Source organism: Cucurbita moschata, unplaced genomic scaffold (genome assembly GCF_002738365.1).
Source record: "Cucurbita moschata cultivar Rifu unplaced genomic scaffold, Cmos_1.0 Cmo_Scf00064, whole genome shotgun sequence".
Classification (NCBI taxonomy): Eukaryota; Viridiplantae; Streptophyta; class Magnoliopsida; order Cucurbitales; family Cucurbitaceae; genus Cucurbita; species Cucurbita moschata.
Genome location: NW_019268580.1, coordinates 1 through 16,712, shown reverse-complemented (window position 1 = coordinate 16,712; position 16,712 = coordinate 1). Strand labels below are relative to the sequence as shown.

The 16,712-nt window shown below is 39.3% G+C and overlaps 2 protein-coding genes and 1 long non-coding RNA gene across 14 annotated transcripts; 1 reads left to right on the top strand and 2 right to left on the bottom strand.

Annotated features, from left to right (window-relative positions):
- Window positions 1-846: 846 nt before the first annotated feature.
- On the bottom strand, window positions 847-8,354 carry LOC111437605 (kinesin-like protein KIN-7E). 12 transcript variants are annotated; one of them, XM_023075658.1, is made up of 17 exons: window positions 7,844-8,354; window positions 7,436-7,600; window positions 7,072-7,139; window positions 6,734-6,991; window positions 6,431-6,520; window positions 6,226-6,326; window positions 6,027-6,140; window positions 5,861-5,942; window positions 5,702-5,769; window positions 5,557-5,622; window positions 5,341-5,465; window positions 3,828-4,161; window positions 3,209-3,313; window positions 2,503-3,115; window positions 1,985-2,370; window positions 1,394-1,716; window positions 847-1,310 (listed from the first exon to the last, which is right to left on the bottom strand). In XM_023075658.1, exons 4-17 carry the CDS (start codon window positions 6,945-6,947, stop codon window positions 983-985), a joined length of 2,949 nt encoding a protein of 982 aa, XP_022931426.1. In that variant the 5' UTR covers window positions 6,948-6,991; window positions 7,072-7,139; window positions 7,436-7,600; window positions 7,844-8,354; the 3' UTR covers window positions 847-982. The 12 variants fall into 12 exon arrangements, with proteins under 12 accessions (XP_022931426.1, XP_022931427.1, XP_022931418.1 ...); XM_023075659.1 differs by having other exon boundaries at window positions 1,985-2,472; window positions 2,605-3,115; XM_023075650.1 differs by having other exon boundaries at window positions 1,985-3,115; window positions 7,844-8,013; window positions 8,117-8,354.
- A 3,995-nt stretch (window positions 8,355-12,349) lies between these two features.
- On the top strand, window positions 12,350-14,798 carry LOC111437606 (B-box zinc finger protein 19-like). Its single transcript, XM_023075660.1, has 3 exons — window positions 12,350-12,951; window positions 14,390-14,486; window positions 14,602-14,798. The coding sequence occupies exons 1-3, from the start codon at window positions 12,859-12,861 to the stop codon at window positions 14,700-14,702; spliced, it is 291 nt and encodes a 96-aa protein (XP_022931428.1). The 5' UTR covers window positions 12,350-12,858; the 3' UTR covers window positions 14,703-14,798.
- LOC111437607 lies at window positions 14,704-16,706 on the bottom strand. The gene is made up of 3 exons (XR_002709455.1): window positions 16,101-16,706; window positions 15,938-16,015; window positions 14,704-14,939 (listed from the first exon to the last, which is right to left on the bottom strand). It is a non-coding gene; the product is annotated as an uncharacterized LOC111437607 (long non-coding RNA).
- Between the last annotated feature and the right edge of the window lie 6 nt (window positions 16,707-16,712).

Below are 16,712 nucleotides of genomic sequence, written 5' to 3'. Positions count from 1 at the left end.
TTTTTTTTTTTTTTTTTTTTTTTTTTTTTTTTTTTTTTTTTTTTTTTTTTTTTTGAGAAATAAAATAATAAAATCTAGAAATAATAAAGTAAAACAATGCGTCGGCTGCATAACATACATCAATTGGGCAAAAAAATAATACAAAACTCGCCGAGAAAAATAGAAACCAGAAATTCAGCGGCTTAAAATAATTCGTATTCTTTTTTCTAACACGTTTTGGTCAACTATATATCTTATCAAGTTGAAATATGTTAAAATTAGTAACTTTTTATTTTAGATTTTAGTTAACTATAAGATATCTTGTCCAGTTGAAATAGGTTCAAATTAGTAAATTTTTGTTAACTATAAGATATCTTATCCCGTTGAAATAGGTTCAAATTAGTAAATTTTTGTTAACTATAACATATCTTGTCCCGTTGAAATAGGTTCAAATTAGTAAATTTTTGTTAACTATAACCTATCTTATCCCGTCAAAATATGTTAAAGTTAGTAAATTTTTGTTATAGATTTTAGCTAGAAAAATTACAAACACCTAATTTTTTTAAAAGGGTTGAAATCCTTTTTAATAGATTCATTGTTGACAGACAATTAAGATTATAATAAATTAACTTGTTGTATTTATATTACCTTATATAGAAAAATTACACAACTTACACTAAATAGGTTCTATCTTTATTGTATATGAAACTACAATGTAACCCCTTAATACACAGTTTTTTGGTCTACAATTCGAATGCATGTCGTATTTTCTCGACTAAAGCTTAGAAAATCAAAACCAGTTACAACATATTCAAAAAGTTTAATGACAAGGACTCGATGCTCCAAATAAGAAAAGAATAAAAAAAATTACGCAATGAATAAGTCCACGTAGTGGCACATTCCTTACAATTAAATTAATAATGGATATAGATCGAGTAACATGGAAATATCCAAGTAAGGAACAAAGAATACAACATAATCTGTACAACAATTAGGGAGAAGCTTACATTATGAAACAACCTTCACTCTTTGTCTCCAAGGAGGGGATCGCTCGAGCATTGTGGCGTGGAGTGAAATTAAGACCAAACATTTCTCTGGAGGCCTGATCTGGTTCTACATAGTTAACAAGTTTTGCAACAACGGTTGCGCTTTTTGTTATGTGATCCATATCTTTTGTATCATTCCATAGAAGGTGAACCAATTGCAATCTCCTGTTGTTAGTATCCAATTCAATGCCCCATTCTGTGAATAGGGCCTCTCTTTGTTTCCTTGAGAGCCTCTTCTGCATTTCTCTGCACAACATTTGTCTCTCCCGGTGAAGCGCCTTCAGACTGATCATAGAAGGGATTTCATTTTAGTGAACAGACCAGGTGGATTTTAGAGGAAAATGTGATTGGATTTGCATTTAGCTTACCTCGATGCTGGTGTCAGTGTTTGGCCATTTTCCACGGTTTGATTTCCCTGAGAAAATGAGTCCCTGAGGAAGGATAGTCTCCTGAACTCTACCTCCATGTAAATAGAATCAGCTGGATCACCACCTTTGAATAGAAGGAAAAAGTAGGTTCTATGCACCAATGAGACATTACAAATATGCCACAGTTCAATTATGTCCTTTTGAAGCCTTCTGAATTCCGAAGGCCATTCTGAAGGACTTATCGTGTCATTACGGATTGGATCCACACCGACATCTTCCACGTTCTTCGCAGGTTCAAAGGGCTTTGGTTTATCCCCAAGCGCCTAGAATACGAGACAAACATGTTAAACAAAAATCCTCCAAAAACATTCACATAGGAATGCATGGAAGAATGGTCCTTATTTAAGGTTACTTTAACGTGGGCTGGTTTGAATTGACTTTCTAAGTGCTTAAAATCATTTTTTTTTACTTGAAAAGTCAACCCAAACATGCCCGTAGGCTGTAGTCAATAGCTTATCTCCACTAGAATAAATATTTAGCATCCATACATTAGATTATTATAAAGGACAAGTAGACCAAAGAAGTACTCACCGCTGCATCAAGAAGATGCTTTTCACTTTCAAGGTTGGATATCTGCGTTGTTATATCAAGAAGTTGATTTATTCTCTCAATGTTGGATATCTGGTCACGTTCTAGGTCTGTAGCTGGAGTGGTCACACCGCTTTTGTCGTCTTCTAAAACATCAAGATTCTGTTCACAATGCTCGTCTATGGAAGCACTCATCTGGGAAGTTTGAGAATAAGTTACTGACGACCTCTCAGTCTCAACATCATATTTCAATGGAGCACGGAAACTCTCAGATCTCCCTATGAAGTCTTCTCCAAACCAAATTGGTGGTGTGCTCTGGATTTCCTTGATGTTCTCTGTAGATAAGGTTCGCATAAGACTGCCATTACAACTTCTACTCCTAGTTGGATTTAGTCGTCCAGAATTACTCGTATCTTTCTCTATATTCCATGGAGAAGGCTTCTCTGGTGATGGGATTACATAGAAGGGACTGAAGTTGTTAGGCTTGCTATCTTCGTCTGCAGGGTATGATTCTATTGGATTTAATCGTCCAGAATTACTCATATCTTTCTCTATATTCCATGGAGAAGGTTTCTCTGGTGATGGGATTACATAGAAGGGACTGAAGTTGTTAGGCTTGCTATCTTCTTCTGCAGGGTATGATTCTAATTTCCATTTGTTACTTTGCCCTTTATCAGCTACGTTCGAGGTTGTTGTGTTCGGTACAGGAGACGGAGTGGTAGAATCAACATATCTTTCTGGGCTCGAATCTGACGTGGTAGAAACTAAGTATCTATTCATACTTGATTCTTCCATCTCAATACATCGCACTTCCTTGCAGATATCCTCGGAGTTCTCACAGGGCAGTTCTTCTACCTCCTCCGTATATGATTGGGTATCAACCAAAGAGGGAACTATCGAGGATACTTGTGGAGGGGATTTACCTAGCAGGACGTCCTTTTTAACTTCAACAAGATGCACAAAATGATCCTCAGAACTAGTGCTCTGTCCACCTGAATACTGAGATGCATCAAAAGATCCAGAAACATCACCGAGGATTTGAGAATCTATCATTACTGTTGTCTCAGATGGGCGACTATCGAAGTCCCAGGAAGACCGCATCCGTAATCTTGGGTACTGATCATCCAAATCTGGCTGAAGAAGATGCAAATAACTTAACATCAAATAAATAAGCTTTTTTTATCATGGCACAACAGAATGCTTTATTCAAAATGTAAAATGGCATACCGATGGCATTGAAGATTTATCCTCTTCAACCATTTTAAGGAGATCCTTAACCTGAGATTGAGCATGGTCTCGTTCCATGGTAAGCTCACTTAAGTCCTTTTTTAGCTGCATGACGAGACAAACAAGGAAGAGCAAAGGAATAACTTAGACCAAGTATCACTCTATTGCCCTCCAAGAAAGTAAATGTTAGAGAGCATTCTAATGGTAGCACAAAACATATCAATAAAATGGTGAATAAACACAAGCCTAACCATATAATTGCAGTATTTTATTATGCCTGAAAAAGTTGGACACCTCTAACCCTAAAACATAGGCAGTTTTTGTTTCAATATGGTTTTGTGGAGTAATTTTTTCTTATTGTGCCAAAGCATGTCCCAGAAAAACATCAGAGAGCTTTCGCACCAAGTCATTTTCTACTTATATAATTTTTTTTAAGGGAGCTATATGTATGTCACTTGCACCATATAGTTGATGTAAATTGATCGCAAACTAACATGTGAATTCGAATTATCCACATCTGCTAAATTGAACAGCTTATGAAGTTACAAATGATAAGTCATAAATTCAATGTCAAAACATGCAAAAGATAAAAAAAAATAAAAAAAGGAAAGAAAATTACCTTTTCAATCTGGAGATCTTTTTCTCTAACTAATGTGATATCGGGTCTTTCAGAAGTTTGTCCAGAGCTTCTTAACTCCCTTTCCAATCTTGCCAATTCTCTTTGCAATTGTTTCACTAGAGCCTTATCAGACACAACTACGTTTACCTGAGCATTAGTAACAACTTCTTTAGCACAACTGGCAAAAAGGAGTGTGTTTCTTGATTGCTCAACATGGACTTGAGCAGGGCTCATGGTACAGATGATCGCAGTTCTAGCATTGCCTCCCAAGGAAGATTGCAATATACGAGTTAACTTCGAATCCCTGAAAGGAATATGTCCATTTCTTCCCTTACTGCATCCAACAAGGAGTTCGATATGTCAGCAAGTGCGAACTTACAAGAGGAACATGTAAGGAGCTAATAGAAAGACCGTGTTTAAAATACTATTTGATTCCCCACTTACTAATTCTATTTTCTTATCTATACTTATTAAACATTCAAATTTTGGCCTTGTACTTGGAATAAAACTTAAAAAGGAGTTCCCACTGTTAGTTTGCTATTACCTCAGTTAACCTTCCTCTGATTTGGCAATAAGAATCTGTGTTCCGGGAAGAAGATATGATCTACTCTGGCAGGTTTTCACCCACACGGGCGTTAAGAAATATCTTCTATAAGGGGGAGAGTTTCCCAATCCCTCGAATAGTTAAGTTTATTACTTTCTTATTGTGGCGCATACCTTTCTCTCTATATCAGTCATCATATCCACTGGAATAAGAGCTCTCTAGTGCACAGACCAAAGAGAGAAGATGGATAACAAAATGGAAACAGGAAACCGGGGAAGCTAAGTCGGAACTGGGAAAGATGTGAAAGATTTTGGCCATGGAAAAGAGTATGACCATATTGCTTAAATGTATTTGCACTAGTAGCTGAAGAGAATTTTGCACTAGTAGCTGAAGAGATGAGAAATAACAAAGTAGACATTATCAAACCCTAGAGGGAGTTTGAAGGAGAAAGGAAAAAAAGGCTGAACGAGGAGTCAAGCAACCAGTGAGGAGAAGACTCCAAAGTACTGGAAGATGTTGGAGTCGCTTCATTTCGATGGGAGTGGTTCCCATGGGAGAACTTCCAAGTGGAATGAATCTTCCAGGTGAATTGCATATCTAAATCGGCTAAGATGAAGGCAATTGTATTGTTTTCGGCAAGAGAGGCCCTCGTGTGATTCCTTTCTATACCTTGACCAAATTGGCACCGACAATGGAAAATCAATTGTCGTTAATAAGGACAAAAGGTTCAGTTTATACTGTTTGAAAACTTGAGAAACTATGGTAAATGAGAAGTTGCTGCCTCCTCTAAAGTCAAGGGATTAATAAATCGTTCTAATTTCTTCACTCTATAAAATCCGGAAACATTGGGCGGACCAATTGAAAGGACGTTAGAAACAATTCAATGATCACATGCACATCAAACCACAATGAAAAAGGGAAATTATATGCTTAACATGGAAGTAGAAAGAGAAAAATTGCACGAAGTACCTGAGCTTACGAATAACAGTCCCAAGAGTAAGCAAACTACGATTTATGTGACAACCTTCTTTCAGACGTGCACCAGCTGATAACGACTGAGATGCACGCTCACTTCCAGCCAGATCGACAAAATTCTGCATCATGCATCATTTCATTTAGTTTATTTATTCGCCGTTTAAATCAAATCCATCGCTTCTCAATTTAATAAAAACTTTGTGTTTATACCACGGTAGCTGTGAGAGAACTCGACTTGCCGTTGCCTAAGAATTCACGAGCTGAGCTCTGAATTGTCTGGAAGGCAGGCATAATCAACAGTATTACTTTAAGTAAATATAAGAATTGACAACAGCAAAGGCGACAATTTCAATACCAATCTAAGAATCTGATGAGATCTGGAGCTTGCTTCATTCAAAGATGTCTCCCCTATTTGCCTTTGAGCTGCAAAAATATACCAATAACATCATATAACCAAACAAAACTTGTTCTTGCTTGTTCTTGTAAAGGCGAGAAGATTTGAAACTGCCACTACCTTCGCAAAGAGATAAAAGTTGTTTAAAATGATTCCTGTCCCTCAGAGTTTCCTCTGTGAGTTTCTCAACCGTGGTTCCCCTCTATCAAAATAACTTAAAAATCAAAGATCATGAAATGAACGTACTCGGAGAGAAGATGAGGGAAAGATAGACTTGCTTAGTTACCTCTGAATCATCCAGGAGCCTAAGGGGAGTGTTGTCTAAACCAAGGAGGTCCCTCACAGATTCATTATATATCTCAATGGCAGAAAATTTCAAAAGAAATTCCCTCTCTGAGTGCTTGAGAAAAGCAAAAGAAAATAAAATTAGACCAGAAAAAAAGAGAATATTATACCGAACCATTCATTATCATTATCTAATCTACCTTCTTTATGTAGTCATATATATCTGCCATAGCGTAATCGGTAATTCCACTCATGGTGTACGTTTTCCCACTGCTTGTTTGTCCATAAGCAAAAATAGTTGCTGTATGAACAAAAATACAGTGGGAAAGAAAATAAATATGGAGTTTCATGTTAAATAATCGAATGCAAATAGGAAAAAAAAAAGTAGTTCTTGTTCGTTCATACAGTTAAGTCCACTGACAACAGAAAGAGCAACTTCCTTGGCGCCCTCCTCATAGACCTTCCGTGTCGAGCAATCGCAACCGAATACCCTGTCTATAGCCGATCATATAAGAAAAAGGGGCAGCGAGAGCCCAAAACAACAGACAAAATTAAATATTCAGTACCGTCACTGCAGCCATAAATAGGGGAAATTCAACCACTCCCTGTTTCGGGAAATGCTCGATTTGAAAAATTAAAACCCAGAACAGAGAATTCAAGAAAAAAAAGATCAAATTTGATGTATGTTTACATGAAGCATCGGCTTACCAAATGTATACGCGGATGGATACACGGAGCGTTCAGCCAGCGAAAGCGCATTCCGGAATATAACAGTGTTGTCGTTGATGCATTCCCATTCCGAGACCTCATTCCTTGAAATCTCCTTCTCGTTCAAAGGGCGCAGACGAACTGATACCAAAATTTTCTCTTCACGTCCACTTGTCTCTTCCATTATTAGCTCTTCGCCACCACCAGCGCCCATTTTTCGCCGTCTCCTCTTGCTTCAACACCGTAAACCTTCAATAACTAAGAAATTGAGACCATTCATAAAGGGATCTATTATTTTCTGCCGATCAATGTATTACAATTTAGACACAACAACGCACCAAGTGATGTTAGGACCTTATGCAGCAGTAGGGCCGACAGAACCTCACTGCCCTGCCTCCTCAATGATCTGCACCAACAAACTAATCATGAGTCAGACATTGAGTGCAAATTCGCATACATTTTTTTTTTTCAGCGTTTTCGTCAGAAGCATGAACCTAGATTTCTCTGTCTTTTTTACTATTAGAAAAATCGACAGAACATGTGCATACTCAGGATCACAAACAACCAGCCATCAATTTATTCTATTATATAAACAATTTGGAGTTTTCTGATTATGGTCCATGTTAACAGACTGTCAACGACTTCGAGTCTCCCCCATTCATTTTAAATCGTTTTCCAAATCATATGATAATTGTAAACCACCTTTAATCTCAGCTTCGAATATTCTACAATCAACCTCAAGGAATGTTTGTGGCCTCCAAAAAAAATCTTCACAACCACGATAATACTCGTTACGATCTGGAGGCAGAGGAAGTTCCAGCTTCGATTCCCGTAAATACGATTGGAACTTGGTTTCTCCTCTTCTAGCTGTTTCACAGGTTATCCCAAATTTATCCTAAATTTATCTCAATGTCGACGCTAATAACAAAACCACAACAGAATTCAAAAATAAGAAAGAAAAACCATAACGAATTTTCCGCGAAAACAGAAACAGCGTTACCAGAATATAGGTAAAAACAACGAAATATTCCACAAATTTCCAGCTAAACCGAATGCGGATGGCCAGAACGAAACAGAGATAAGAATCAAAGATCATGCAATGCCGCATACCTACACTAACGCAATTGAAAACAAATCGAAAACCGTGAAGTCAAACTTGACCATTTCAACGTAGACAGAAGAAACGGAGCAAATAGTTGAGTAGATAGAAACTTCCGTCCAGAAATTTACACCAAACCGATCCTCTGTTACAAATCCAAAGCAGAAACATAGAAACTAGGCTAAACAAGAACAGAAAACCGAATTCCAGCTAGAATCATGCAACAAGTAGAGAAAAATAAAAACAGGAATTGAAAAACAGTATAAGTCGAGTGAAAACTGAACTGAAAGAACGTGGAATCCAGAGAAGGAAGATCACAAGCTGTGGGGTACTGGAACTGTTACAGGCACTGAAAAAGAGGTCTGAGCGAGAATGGAAGCAGTCTCTGTCTTCCGTTTTTCTCTGACCGTGTGTTCTGGATCTGGATATCACAGTGGGTCTGCGTTATGAGGTGGAGATGAGAGGAAGAAAGAGACGGCGTTGGAATGGTTATGGCGTCGACTTCCCGGGTTAGGTGTTAATCTGCAACTTTCGCTCGTAAAATTATGTTTTTATTTGCCTTTCCATTTAAAACTGCCGCGCCAAAGGGTTCATTTCAGTTGCTTGCTTTTTCTCAATTTACCATTTTACCCTTCACTACCTGGTCGTATTCTAATAAGCTCGTAGACATCTAGTTCCACACCCGGTGCTTTTCGATACTATATTTGAAGCAATTATTCGAATTCACGAGAAGCATCCGGTCGTATTCTAATAAGCCCTTAGACATCGAGTTCCACACCCGATACTTCTCGATGCTATATTTGAAGCAATTGTTTGAATTCACAAGGAGCACCCAATCGTATTCTAATAAGCCCGTAGACATCGAGTTCCACACCCAGTACTTCTCGATACTATATTTGAAATAATTGTTCGAATTTACGAGAAGCAACCGATATCATTCTAATAAGCCTATAGATATCAAGTTCTACACCCAATACTTTTCGATACTATTTGAAGTAATTGTTCGAATTCACGAGAAGCACCCAGTCATATTCTAATAAGTCTGTAGACATCGATTCCACACCCGGTACTTCTCGATACTATATTTGAAGCAATTGTTCGAATTCACGAGAAGCAACCGGTAGCATTCTAATAAGTATGTAGATATCAAGTTCCACGTCCAGTACTTTTCGATACTATATTTGAAGCAATTGTTCGAATTCACAAAAAGCACCCGGTCGTATTCTAATAAGCTCGTAGACTACACCCGGTACTTCTCGATACTATATTTGAAGCAATTGTTCGAATTCACAAGAAGCAACTGATATCATTCTAATAAGCCTGTAGATATCAAAGTCCACACCCAGTACTTCTCGTTATCATATATGAAGCAATTGTTTGAATTCACGAGAAGCACCCAGTCATATTCTAATGAGCCTCTAGACATCGGGTTCCACTCTCGATACTTCTCGATACTACATTTGAAGCAATTATTCGAATTTCTTAGGATAGGTAAATAATAATTTGACTGTGGGACCTGTTGTCTTATTCAAAAGGTTTAAATTAGTCCGATAGATGTCCTACATTTTATATATATATATATATATGATTGTTTTTGCTCCATTTATTTGACATTTTTATTACAACAATTATTAAATAAATAAATAATAATAATAATAAATAAATAAAGCCTTAAATAGATTTTCCTCCATATTGGGAGGCAAAGAAAAAGGCAAGCAATTGTAGGGTTTGGAATGGAAAGAGTGGGCACAACTTTGACCATAAAAAGGGAAGAAAAGAAGTGAGTTGAAGCAACACAACCCACGTGCTTTGCCCTTTTTTATTGCCTCGGGTTAGACGAGTAATGGTCGTAGGGCGACCTAACCCGATTCTTTGGCTCTCTCTCTCTCTCTCTCGAGTTATTTTCTACACCAGCCTGATCGTAGGGTTCAACATGCTTTCCGTTAGACAAGTAATGGTCATAAAACAATCAGAGCCTTGTTTGGGCGAGCTGAACTAGTTATTTGGCTCTCTCCCTCGAGTTATTTTTCACCCCAGCCTAACCACACGGGATTGCCTCTCTCTTGGGTGAGCCTAACTAAGGTTAGGTCTTTGACTCTTTAACCCGTTACGTATCGTCGCAATATCACGGTTTTAAAATGCGTCTATTAAGGAGAGAGTTCCACACCGATATGGATCTCACACTTTGGCTCTTTCTCTTGAGTTGTTTCTCACGCGAGTCTAATCACAGGTATGCTAGTCTATCTCTTTGGGCTTTTTGAGTTTCAATGGTTTTTGGCTAATTTTCAAGTATATACGTCTAATAAATCTCGAAAATATTTATTTTATTTTTAATAAACTATTTAACTTTAAACGTGTCTAATAAATATTTATTAAATAGTAAAATTATATATTTAGAACATATATTTAATCTTTTAATTATAATATTTTAAACAAATATTTTAAAAGTTAAAATTATTTTTGAAAAAAATAATAATAAGAGACAAAATTAAACTTGTACGGTTGAAATTTAAAAAAATTATTTAATTTAACTCTAAAGAGAAAAAAAAAAAAAAAAAGGAAAAAATGGGGCCCGGCCACCTCATGCATGTGTACACGCCGCTATGACCTGCACATGCCCCACCACCATCCTCGACATTTAATTTATTATTTATTTTGTCGTTATTTTTTCTTTTTTTTTTTTTCAATCATTGCCGACAAAATTTGATTCTATGAAAGTTGAAATTCGAATTTTTTCTTTTTTTAGGAATTTTAATTTTATATTATCATGCATGTTATGTTTTTTCATTTATACTGTGATGTCCTATATTGATTGGGAGAAGAACAGAACACTATTTATAAGGGTGCGAAAACATTTTTCCAGCAGACGCGTTTTAAAGTCTCGAGGGAAAGTCCAAAAAAGATAATATCTAGTAGCGGTGTATCTGGATCGTTACAAATGGTATCAGAACTAAACACTAGACGATGTGCTAGTAAGGACGCTGGACCCCAAAGAGGTGAATTTGGTGGGGGTCTCACATTGATTGGAGAAAGGAACGAGTGTCAGCGAGGACACTGGCCCCCGAAAGGGGGTGGATTGTGATGTCCCACATTTATAAGGGTGTGAAAATCTTCCCCCTATCAGACGTGTTTTAAAGCCTTGAGATACGTAATTGGCCAAAATGAACAATATCTGCTAGCGGTAAGCTTGAGATGTTGCATAGTATTAGAGCCAGACACTGAGTGGTGTTAGGTGGAAACCTTCCCCTAACAGACGTGCTTTAAAACCTTGAGATACGTAATTGACTAAAATGAACAATATCTGCTAGCAATGAGCTTGAGATGTTACAAACAGTATCAAAGCCAAACATTGAGTGGTGTTAGGTTCCCAAGAGAGTGAATTGTGAGATCTCGCGAAACATTTCTTACAAGGGTGTGAAACAAAGAAGATAACGAAATATTCTTATAAGGATAGGGAGAGAAGAACGAAACAAAAACCTTTCCTTAATAGATGCGTTTTAAAACCGTGTGGGACAATATGGTGTTCCAACGTGGACGTTGGGCTCCTAAGAGCGCAATGAATTGTGAGATCCCATATTGATCGGAGAAGTGGACGAAACAATCTGGACGTAGAATAGAGAAGATAACGAAACATTTCTTATAAGAGTGTGAAGAGGAGTGTGGAAACTCCTCCTTAACAGACGTGTTTTCAAATCGAAAAAATATTTACTAGCAGTAGATTTGAGCTGTTAGAAGGGATGACGTCGGTGAAATAACGACCAAAAAGAGGCCGAATGTTTTAATGTCTGGGCCCTTATACATTCTGAATTGGGCCACAAGATAATGGGCCTGTCGGGCACAATGAAAATCATTCCATGGGCACTCCCTTCCGAAATTATAATTTATTATTATTATTATTATTATTATTATTTTAAGCAATTTTGTCTCAATTATATATTATTTATTGAAATTAAAAGGTCGTTAGGGTCTCGTAACAGTGATCCCGACCTATATTTTACTGAACGATTCTTCTATCAATAGTCACCCTAATGAACGAGAACATAACTTTGTCAGTGTAGCCAATGCTGGAGCTATTTTAAGCTCCAACAGTCTAGAGTGGTTGTAACTACCACACTATCCAGACAGTCGTCTGTGATTCCCTTCTCATGCAGGTTGAAAGTTACAGTATTATGCATTTTTGACATGAACTTTTATGGATTTACTCCATTATCATCTAATCGTCTCGAAAACTTCGTAGATCGAGACGATTATCCAATCCAACCTAAGGAGATGAAAAGAGAAAGATTAGAGTGGGATGGGTATGAACCACAAACAAGAAAGGTTGAAGATGAATGGGGCGCCACGTGCAGAGTAGAAGATATTAGAGAGAAAAGATGAAGAATTACCAAACCCCATCTCAACCGCCCATTTGTATCCAATCTTCAAACACACACCTTATTTCTGCAATATAATATACGGACAAAAATTTGGTTGGGCCCCGCGTCAGATATGTAATTGGTGGATGAGAATCATCCGAGACGCCCATTCATTTCTCCCTAACAAAACTTGTGGCCATGGACTGAGCTCTGAGTTATGGTAATTTCAAAAATAAGGGCTCCTCTTCAAAAACAGTAAATCCATACCATTTTGCCCTTTTCATTGGCTGCCATGTGCTGTTCTTCACATTTATTATTGTTTCTGGTAGCCCGATTGTGTTCTCGAATCTCCTTTTACCCCCTCAGGCCCCGCGAATCCAACCCCATTTCTTAATTTTTTTTCTCTCTTCCTTGTCATTCCATTCCCCATCATCGTTTTCGTTGTCAAACGTCGAGCCCATCTGGTCTAGGAAACCTCAAGAACTTGTCGTTGTTCTTGATATTGGTTTGTGAATTTTGGGTGTTTTTGTTTGGTTTGAAGGGTTTGGTTTATTTGGGGAAAATTGTTTTTGGGTTTTGTTTTGTGGGTGAGGAGGGGGGTTATGAAGGCGTTGTTGGTGGCGTGCGGTTGATTTTGTTGGGCGAGGAAATGAGCGTGGGGAGCTTCAATTATGAGAACACTTTGTGACGCTTGTGAAAGCGCTGCTGCTATCGTCTTTTGCGCTGCTGACGAAGCCGCGCTTTGCCGCTCTTGTGACGAGAAGGTATTCTCTTTTTCCCCTTCTTTGTCGTTCTCTTGGATTTTTGCCCATTTTGTTTCTGTGGGTTGATCTTACTTAATCTTGATTGTCATTACTTCATTTCTATTCTGTTTGGGATGATAATTGAATCGTGGATTATTGGGTCTTTGAAATCATGGGCTGTTGGATATCTGCTTGCATTTGATTGTTGTAATGTTGCTGGATCTTGTTCTTGAGGTGTCTTTTAGGCCTAGCGATTCTTGCAAATTTTCATTACATTTGGGTGATGGAAAGCTTTGGATGAAGGCTTTTGTTGCTGTCAATTTGGCAAGAATCATGCTCCATATCTGCATTGCATTTGATCTCTCTGAAATCCATGTTTAAAGTTGAAAATTGCTGGTGTTTACTGTCGCACCAAGTGGCTTTGCTCAGCTGAAACATGATCAATATGAAGCGTAATGTGAGATCCCACCTCGGTTGGAGAGGGGAATGTAACATTCCTTATAAGGGTGTGCAAATCTCTCACTAACAGATGTGTTTTAAAACCTTGAGGGGAAGCCTGGAAGGGAAAGTCCAAAGAGGACAATATCTGCGAGCGATGTGATGGGCTTGGGTTGTTACGAATGGTATCAAAGCCAGACACTGGGTGGTGTGCTAGCGAGGATGCTATGCCCCCAAGGGGGGTGGTTTGTGAGATCCCGCACCGGTTGGAGAGGGGAATGAAACATTCCTTATAAGGGTGTGAAAAACCTCTCTCCAACGGATGCGTTTTAAAACCTTGAGGGGAAGCCCGGAAGGGAAAGTCCAAAGAGGACAATATCTGCTAGTGATGGGCTTGGGTTGTTACAAATGGTATCAAAGCTAGACACTGGGCGGTGTGCTAGCGAGGACGTTGGGCCCCCAAGGGGGTGGATTGTGAGATCCCACATCGGTTGGAGAGGGGAACGACACATCGGTTGGAGAGGGGAACGAAACATTCGTTATAAGGGTGTGGAAACCTCTTCCTAATGGACGCGTTTTAAAACCTCGAGGGGAAGCCTAGAAGGGAAAGTTCAAAGAGGACAATATCTACTAGCGGTGGAAAAACCTCTTCCTAACTAACGTGTTTTAAAACCTTGAGGGGAAGTCGGAAAGGGAAAGCCCAAAGAGGACAATATCTAGTAGCAGTGGGGCTGTTACACATAACCCGAGCACTCATTCTCATTGAGTTTATATAAAAACAAGTGCCTTCTAGCAGTTCTGTTCGATTTTTAACACGAGGATTGTCAGCTTGGATGATAATTTGATTAATCTTTGACATTTCATTTGGTGTTCATACCTCTAGTCTTGTGGCTTTCGTTGAAGCATAGCTGATGCTAAATTGATTACCTTCTGAAGAACTAAACTTTCATGTTTGTTTCAAACAAAAGAACTGAACTTGAAGCTGAAATCATATCAAATATGTTGCAAACTTGTATGATAGGTCCATATGTGCAATAAACTCGCAAGTCGACATGTAAGAGTTGGCCTTGCAAGTCCGAGTGACGTTCCCCGTTGTGATATATGCGAGAACGCACCTGGTAGGGAGGTCCTTCCTTTTGTTTTTGGTACTCGTTCGCTCTGTTATATATTATGTTTCGGGACGGTATGATTAACTAGAATCAATGTATTTTTCGTGTTCGAAATTGTATGTAGCTTTCTTTTACTGTGAGATAGATGGAAGTTCCCTATGTTTGCAATGTGACATGATCGTTCACGTTGGAGGGAAACTGTCACGACCCCAAATTAAGCCGTGACTAACATTGTATGACATGTAATGCATAAACGAGAAATTCAAGGAAATCATTTGTTTCAAAAGAAAAACATATCTTTATTAGAAGGACATAAGTGCCTAGGTAAAAGAAAAACAAGGAAAGGAACATGTGAGACAAAGTGTACTATTTAGTAAACTAGACTGACGCCCCGGGACACGCTTCCTCTGTGACAACCCACATCGATCGACGCGCCCTCTCTTGACTCGACGCCTCACGTACCTGAAAAAAAAAAGTATAAAGGGAATGAGTATAAAAATTATACTCAGTAAGCCACCTACTTGTAGGCTCTTACCGCACCCTAAACTTAGCAGACGATCACGGGCTTTCCTTTGGCTCTAGAACAACTGAAATCGGGCCTTACCTCATTAGGGCTTTCTCTCTTGGAACTTATCCCTTTGGTCCTCTTTGGTTCCTAGACCTTTTATTTAAACCCATAGAGTTCCTTTTATGCTAACCTGTGTTGGACTGGTGCCTTACGAGTGGCTACCTCGGCATGGGTATGAGATTATCTGGGGTCTTGCCTAGGAAGTGAGCTGCAACCCCCTAGACCCATGATAATCCCCCTGTATTTGGGAGGGCTACCTCCCCTATTCCATCCAGCTAAACGGTCAATTACGACGTGGGTATCCCGTTTCCCATACTAAACGGCTATCGAGCAGTCGAGTCCTGATCAGGAACCCGCTGGTCCCCCACGAAGCTATATCACCATCCACACACAAGTAGCTTAAGGGTACTCTAAGGATGTTTCATGTGCCGTGATGGTCTGATAAACTAATAGGGAAAGGTTAAGTCGATCCCTTGATGGTTTGTCGCTCTAACCATTGTCTTCTAGTCTTATTCATAAAGGTGGCCCTAAAAATAACCGAGTACGTACATAACTATTATCCAAAAACCTCAAACATATTTCATGCAAAGTAATCATACAAGCTCGACGGGGTGATAACATCCATCAATTCCCGGAGCACAGAGTTCGCAAATTTTCCATTCTCCATTCAGCAAAAAGATATACATATGCATAAAATAAAGTGGGAATTAAGAGCATATAAGCAGTATCCAAGTAACTCTCATAACAAATCACAGCATACATCTTACGTTCAATAAACTATTTCCTACGAACATTTACGGGAAAGCTACAACCTAAAATATTCAGACTAGCATGCATGCATCCCAAGCGGTTCCTACAAGTATTACTTCCTAAATTCCGTGTGGCGACTTACTTGGATGCTACGTGCCCTTACGCAGCGTTTCCACACACTTGGCGTAACGAGAGGGGGTGATTTTTCCTCAATAAGGTCCTATTTCATACAAACAAATGGAGTTAGGATATGAATCAGGGGAAACTAGGGAAAACAGAAGCCGATCGGGCCAAAAACAGCTTACACGCGCCTCCACGCGCCAGTCACGCGCTGGGGAGCAGCCACTCGCGGGTTCCACGCGCGAGTGTCACGCGCCCAGAAATTCCTGCAGTCGCGGGTCGCGGGTTCGGGTCGGAAGCGGTGATTCGGGTGGACCGCGGGTCGTCAACTGGATTCGGTTCGCCGTGCGGGTATCGGGTCAGCCAAGGAGCGCGGGTCGGGTCGCGGAGCCAGGGACGCGTGTCGCAGGAGCGCTGGAGCCGCGTTTTCCCAGGCGGCGCTCGACGCGTGTCCGGGGGCGATTGGCGCACGCGGCCCTCTGGTTGGTTGACGCGTGGTACGCCGGCGGCTTCTCTCTCCTCCTACCAGAAAATCAAGGCTTCCGATTAGTTTTTCCGAGGTTTCTTTCCATTTTCTATCTTTCGATTCTTAACCCAAACAGAGGTGGTTTCTTCAACAAAGTTATAGATCATCTATCAACCTACGTGCCAATATTATTTTCTTGATTTTTGCTTAGTCACACGATGAGTTTCGAGCGTCGAAAAGAGGTTCGGTAACAACCTTACCGTTCTTGGATAGTCTCTCAGATCTCGTCGTTCCGTCCGTTTCCCTCACCAAGATCGGTAGCGAATCCTCC

What these genes read in the sequence shown, in the direction of transcription:
- LOC111437605 (XM_023075648.1), bottom strand. Translation starts at nt 6,947, where the DNA reads ATGGGCGCTGGTGGTGGCGAAGAGCTAATAATGGAAGAGACAAGTGGA. An exon ending in CTCATCAGATTCTTAGATTG is followed by an intron (nt 5,623 to 5,701) that starts GTATTGAAATTG and finishes CCTGCCTTCCAG; the next exon opens with ACAATTCAGAGCTCAGCTCG. An exon ending in ATAAATCTTCAATGCCATCG is followed by an intron (nt 3,116 to 3,208) that starts GTATGCCATTTT and finishes CATCTTCTTCAG; the next exon opens with CCAGATTTGGATGATCAGTA.
- LOC111437606 (XM_023075660.1), top strand. Translation starts at nt 12,859, where the DNA reads ATGAGAACACTTTGTGACGCTTGTGAAAGCGCTGCTGCTATCGTCTTT. An exon ending in GCCGCTCTTGTGACGAGAAG is followed by an intron (nt 12,952 to 14,389) that starts GTATTCTCTTTT and finishes CTTGTATGATAG; the next exon opens with GTCCATATGTGCAATAAACT. An exon ending in TATATGCGAGAACGCACCTG is followed by an intron (nt 14,487 to 14,601) that starts GTAGGGAGGTCC and finishes AATTGTATGTAG; the next exon opens with CTTTCTTTTACTGTGAGATA.